This window comes from Mus pahari, chromosome 8, assembly GCF_900095145.1.
Source record: "Mus pahari chromosome 8, PAHARI_EIJ_v1.1, whole genome shotgun sequence".
NCBI lineage: Eukaryota > Metazoa > Chordata > Mammalia > Rodentia > Muridae > Mus > Mus pahari.
In genome coordinates this window covers 154741-160756 of record NC_034597.1, presented here as the reverse complement: position 1 = coordinate 160756, position 6016 = coordinate 154741, and the positions used below count along the sequence as shown (strand labels likewise).

General features: G+C 46.3%; 1 protein-coding gene across 3 annotated transcripts in view; it reads right to left on the bottom strand.

Annotated features, from left to right (window-relative positions):
• Window positions 1-6016, bottom strand: part of Flnb (filamin B) — a 134003-nt gene that overhangs the window by 59735 nt on the left and 68252 nt on the right. For all 3 annotated transcript variants that reach the window (XM_021203093.2, XM_021203094.2, XM_021203095.2), the window contains exons 9-11: window positions 4016-4153; window positions 2476-2602; window positions 946-1082 (exon numbers count right to left, since the gene is read on the bottom strand). In XM_021203093.2, the coding sequence (XP_021058752.1) occupies window positions 946-1082; window positions 2476-2602; window positions 4016-4153 (402 nt within the window). The remainder of the gene's footprint in view (window positions 1-945; window positions 1083-2475; window positions 2603-4015; window positions 4154-6016) is intronic.

Here is a 6016-nt window from a genome sequence, read left to right as displayed (position 1 = left end):
CCATCTCACCAGCCCTCTAAACCCATTTCTTATCTGAATAAATTAAGTGAGGTTATGCAGCCAGCATTGTTTATATAACAAAATCTTGGATATAACTGGAAAACCTAAGAATAGATTGAAACATAACAAAATCCCACAGAAGCCATGGGAAATAAAGGTGTTACCTCCACTCATCTGGGGCATAAAGATATAAAGAAATGAGTGTGTACAGGAAAAAGGCCTAAGAGAAGATTAAAAGGTTAATTACTTCCTCAAACTACAAGTATATCCCAAAGTGATTAATCTTTCTACTGGTGGAAATTATATATAATTTCTAATTTTTCGCTCTTTTACTTGTTGCTATACCTAAATAGGTGTCAGCAAAATATAGCTCACTGGCCAACTCCAGTTCCCTGCCTATTCCTCTAAAGTGTTTTACAGGAATGTAGGTATGCCCACTCATTTATGCATTTAATGACTGTTTCAAAGCCACAATGGTAGAGTCGCAGAATTGTGACAGAGATCATGTCACACACAAGGTAAAAATACTGGGTTTGTAGCCCTGTCCATAAAAAGCCTGACTTCTAATCCATAATGATCACATGTTTTGTCAAACATTCACTTAAAATATATTCAGTTATGTGCCAAATAATATATTTACTTTTTCAAATTTGAGCAAGATGTACCGTGTCACCTATTTAAGGGTCAGTTACCAATATTTGTCTGTGATATTGTATGTGCTCTTTAGCATACCACCACCCCACTCCCAGGAAATGGTGAATAAATAATCAAGTGTCACAGGCATTGGACAACTGAAAACAAGAGGGAAAATAAGAACTAGAACTCTACAGCCTCCAGAGGAGGCTGTGGCTAGCCGGGAGGCCCGGCGGCCATGTGAGGCTCCAACACTAGTCACCTCGTTACCCTCAGCCTTGCAGAAGTGGCTGGGCAGCTGGCACTACTTACCCAGAGTCCCCACCTCAGAACCAATGGATTCCACCACAAAATCTGCTGACCGACCAACAATGCCACCGTGGAGTCCGGGGCCCCATGCACGGACTTTCTGCATGCCTGCTTCAGGGCCAACTTGAACTTCAAAGGGGCTGGAAGGAAGGCAGGAAGAGAAGGGCATCATAGCAGGGATGGCTGTAACCATGAACTCTTAACATAACTCTTTCCACTGAGGTTGAAGCTCCAGGCAAGTTTCTTCCCCCACCATTGTTATGCCACCCCCCCAGTCATTGTTATGTCAACAATATAGTGTAATATGGTAGCTTTGGGAGCTGGGAATAACTGGACTGTCCCTCAAGCAACACACTTGCTCTGGTCTGCTCATTAGTGAGTGACTTCTAGTAGGCAGGGCCCTCTAGGGTGGGGCCTTAAAGATAAGAACGCCCACATTTCTCTTCCTCTTACCTATGCTGTAACAAGAAAAGTCGTTTGAATGGGCTTGATCTCATCCATGTGTGAGCAAATATGCTTTCACTTTGGCAAGGGAAGTTTTCGATAAGTGTGCTCAGACACTTTTGAAAACCCTACATCAGAGGTCCCCTTAGCCTTAGTTTTATTTTCTTATGTTTTAAATGCAGTCCGGAATATATCATTTTGAGATTAATAGTGGCCTAGTGCTTGGCCATGATGCTTACAATATTCTTTTCACTTTATCTCACCGTATAGGCATTATGTCATCGAACACCACAAGAAGGGGAAGTCCCATACAATATGGTATAGTTCATTAAGACCACAGTCATGTAACTTCCATTCTGCTGCCTCCTTGCTATCTCTGTCAGTCTCCTATTGTGTCTATTTTATAAATTAAACTTTCTCACGGGTGTGCAAGTCTAGAGGGGAAAACACAGCACAGGACACTGCGTGGGGTCGGATTCAGGCATATATTTATGGTTTTAGAAGGTAACTTTATAGACAAGGGAGGACGACTAAAATGCTCAACTACTTCTCAAGACAAACAGAATGTATTCAAAGTTTAAACTGCCCTCAGGAGAGTGGCAGAGCACAGGGGTCCAAAAAGGAAACTGCAGTAGCCGCAGGCAACGCTGTGGCCAGGGGTCCCTTGTCCCAGATGGCATTCACATAGATGGGTTTTTATGTAAAAAACATAGCTGACTGTGCCCGTGGCATCTGTGAACAGAGGCACTCATTGAAAAGGAGAGTCTTAGCTTATATAAGGCTGTATAGACACACAGCCCATTTGCTCTCTATTACAGCTCTTTCTGGTTTCCCTGCCTCCCACCAGGCACAAACCACCAGCGTTTGATTTAAAGCAGGGCAGCTGAAACCACAGTGACTTTCTGCTGCTTTTGAGAGTAAGCCAAGTGTCTGTGCTGTTCTGAAAAGGCGGGGATGGGGGAAAGCGTTCAACAAAGCAGATCTCTCTTCCCACTGGCAGGCAGCCTGGGAGGCAGAGCGCTCCCTCCTGCGAGCCTGTCACAGGCTGAACACACCTCCGGACGAGGCCCATCTCCAACCCGGACTCACCTCTTGGGAATGTGGTGCCCCCCCCAGGTAACTGCAATGCTGTATTTCCCTGGTGTGCTGGGGTAGTACTCAAATGAGTAGACCCCATCCAGAAAGCCCTTCTGTTTGACCAGCTCCTCCAGGCCCTCTGTGGAAAGCAAGCAAGCACACAGCTTTTGCAGTATAATCCTTGGCTTACAAGGAGACGCCCCACAAGACACAGGCAACACACAAAACCTAGACTCTGAATGTGAGCTCTCCCTCAAAAGCTGGGAGCGGTTTCCAAAACTAAAACCAGCGCCATCCCAGCCTCCAGGACAGAGAAACGGAAGACTTCCCAGCTAACTGGCTTCCAAAAGCTCTCAGTTGGTGGAGGCTGAGCTCTCAGACCAGATGGGTCGTTTGCTGTGTCTCTGTATTTTCCAACAGTCCCAGCTGCCTTCCAGCCCCCACCTCGCTCCCCACCCCCGCTGCCCCACAAACACTGGAAAGAGAGGTCATCTTTATGATTATGTGTCTTGGACTAAACACCTATGAATCTTTTCCTGCTAAAGCAGGACAGCAGAAGAAGAAAGTCCTAATAAATCTATGAGAAGCCAGATTTTAGGTTCTATCCACAATTTTGGATCTAGCCATCAGGCAGAAACCTATTTTTATGTTATGAGTTAAGAAAGTCTCTGAGGTCAGAAAAGAACACCTCTTTGGCTCCTGTTGCAACAAACTGAGCAGGGGTGGTGGACTGTGGGTGGATGGATGGATGGATGGACAGCCACAGAGCTACCTGCACCTGGCTTTAGGTCTGGGCTGTAGAACCTTGGCTGCCCTTGGGGCAAATCCTTCCCCAAGGCTCTGAGCTCACACAGGAACTTCCTGGACTCAGACTAATGCCAATACGGAGGACGAGGATGAGAGAGACGTGGTGTAGGAAGCACAGGCCTGTACAGACTTAGAACTAACACCACGTGCGGCCACACCTGCAGCTAGGCCTTCAGAGCTGCCTCTCTGTTCCTGGGAAGACAGGAGACAGGAGATGCTGACCTCATGCCTGCTATCTCCATCCCAAAGGAGGAAGGAAGAAGAGGGTGATGCAGAGACGGAACCCATGCCAACTACCTACAAAGAAAACCATTCTAGGGCATTTTATTCTCCTATAAGCGGTGATCATACTAATGCAGTAATTGACATAATTTCATAAGAATCTTTCACTTTATACCTAGGTCTCTTCAATTAAGGAGCGGGGATGGTGTGGGTGGGGCTGGTGGTGGGAGGGATATGTTGTCCCCAAAGCAGTATTTCTCCAACTTCCTTATATCTTTGTTTCCTATCCCAGAGGTCTTAATATATTAATATATAAGGCTGTCAAACCACTCACTGGTCTTGCCAACCTATATCCAGGGCACATGTTATAACTCTACAACTTGATCTCTAAAGAGCATAGATAGGACTCAAATCTTTGTCACAGCTCTCTAGGAGATACCAATCAGGACTGACCATTGGATGTTACCAATAAATAGATTATGGCTGAAGAACTAGCTAAGGTTTATTTGATATAAATACTTACTAGGGCCCTTCACAGTCACACCAAGCTCTCCGCTTCCAGCAGCCTTGGTGTCCACCTTAAAGTCTGCAGTCTCCCGGATCCGGACACCTTTGGGCTGCAGGCCTCGGCCACTGGCCCTGCAGGCATTTGGGTTGCAGGCTGCAAACAGAGTTTTGACATCAGTTCAACCTTTTAATATTTTGCAAAAGACAAGAAAGTTAAGGTAACTTGGGCCTCCCCCACACCCGCCAAGAAAATGTTGGCTTTACACAAAGAGCACCCAGCAGTTATTGCCAGGAGTCCTGCTCAGGAGCATAGCAGCCAGCAGAGAACAATGCACCATGGCTGTCCAGCCTCACCACACAAGCGCTGGGCAAAAGTTATTTTGGCAACATTAATAGGAGAGCTGTGAATCCACACTGTGGTGCTCCTGGTACTGGCTTTTTATGAGCAGAGGGGGATTAAGACTGACTGCTGAACACTATCCTGACCTCGCTGCCATACTCCAAGGTCCGGTGACTGGGAATCCTAGGCGTTTTCAAGTCTACTTGGAAAATGCAGTGCTTGAAATATCCGTCTGAGCTCCAAAGCATGGGCCAGACATTTCTGAAGATCTGGACATGGCTGCTGTCTTGCATGTGAACAGCTGGACAAGATAACAAAAAGCTGAAAATGTGCTCTCAGCCAAAGGTGGCTATGACAAAGCTCCAGGCATCTACAGAGGCAAGCCTCAGCAGAAAATGCTATGGCTGACATGACTTCTGATCTCCTTTAAAAACCACAAGGACAAAAATTAAGAACTATGGTGATGGCTAATATTCTTCACTTGACAGAGCCTAGAAATTACTCTTCCAAGTGGGGTCAGGGAGGAGACTTAGAAAGACATAGATTGGGGCTGGTGAGATGGCTCAGTGGGTAAGAGCACCCGACTGCTCTTCCAAAGGTTCAAATCCCAGCAACCACATGGTGGCTCACAACCATCTGTAACGAGATCTGACTCCCTCTTCTGGTGTATCTGAAGACAGCTACAGTGTTCTTACATATAATAGATAATTAAATCTTTTAAAAAAAACAAAAGAAAGAAAGAAAGACATAGATTCTTGGTCCAACATGAACAACTTTCTCCTTAAGTAGAAATGGGAAGTTGATGGGTTCTATGTCCTGTTGTCTACTCATTGGCTTTTCCTCTCTAAACCTTGCACAGCACATACAATAACCCTTTATACACGGGCTCTGGAAGCAGATGAAAGGTAGTTGCTCATTAGATACAACCTCCCTGTTGGTTCTGTGGCAAACCATTACTCCCCAGACGGGAACAGAGACATCCTTGCAGTTAGAGTTCATGTTGGATTGTTCACGGAAGAACATGGTGTATGGTGGCACTTAATGGCCAGTAACATCGGTTTTCCACTGTTAAAGACACCTAACATGTGTGTATTGAAGGTCTAAGGATGGAAGTCATAGTCCTGTACATGTCTGGTGAGCACTCTAACACACACACACACACACACACACACACACACACACCTATGGAAATTCAGAACACGGTCATCAGGCTAAACATGGGAAAAAAGACTGTTAACTGCTCAGTTCCTAGAGCGCTCAGCCAACTCAAACACTGGGCCAACTCGGCTGAAGAGTTTGGGGGATGTGCCAGATCCACTGCCATCCCTCAGCACCTTGCTCAGGCTGGAATCTGATCGTACATGCTGTGATCACTAACGCCTGCACGGGAACTTCCTTTAGTCACTTGGAAGCAGCAGCACAAAGAACTGGCAAAATACGCCCCACCCAACCAGCCCTTACCAAAGCAAGAGCCTCTGGCCCAGAGCTTGCAAATAGGAAGCCAGCAGCTTCAGGGTCCAGGCTGGCCCAGAGACAGGATTCAGAAGGAGCCAGGTCTGCAGGTGCAGAGGTGGAGGACAGAAGAGGGAGAGGCAAGTATGGTTAGAAAAGGCAGCACAGTTGGAAAACAGCAGTAACAACAGAAAAGAGCAACAAGGTTGAGGAGAGGGAGGGGGA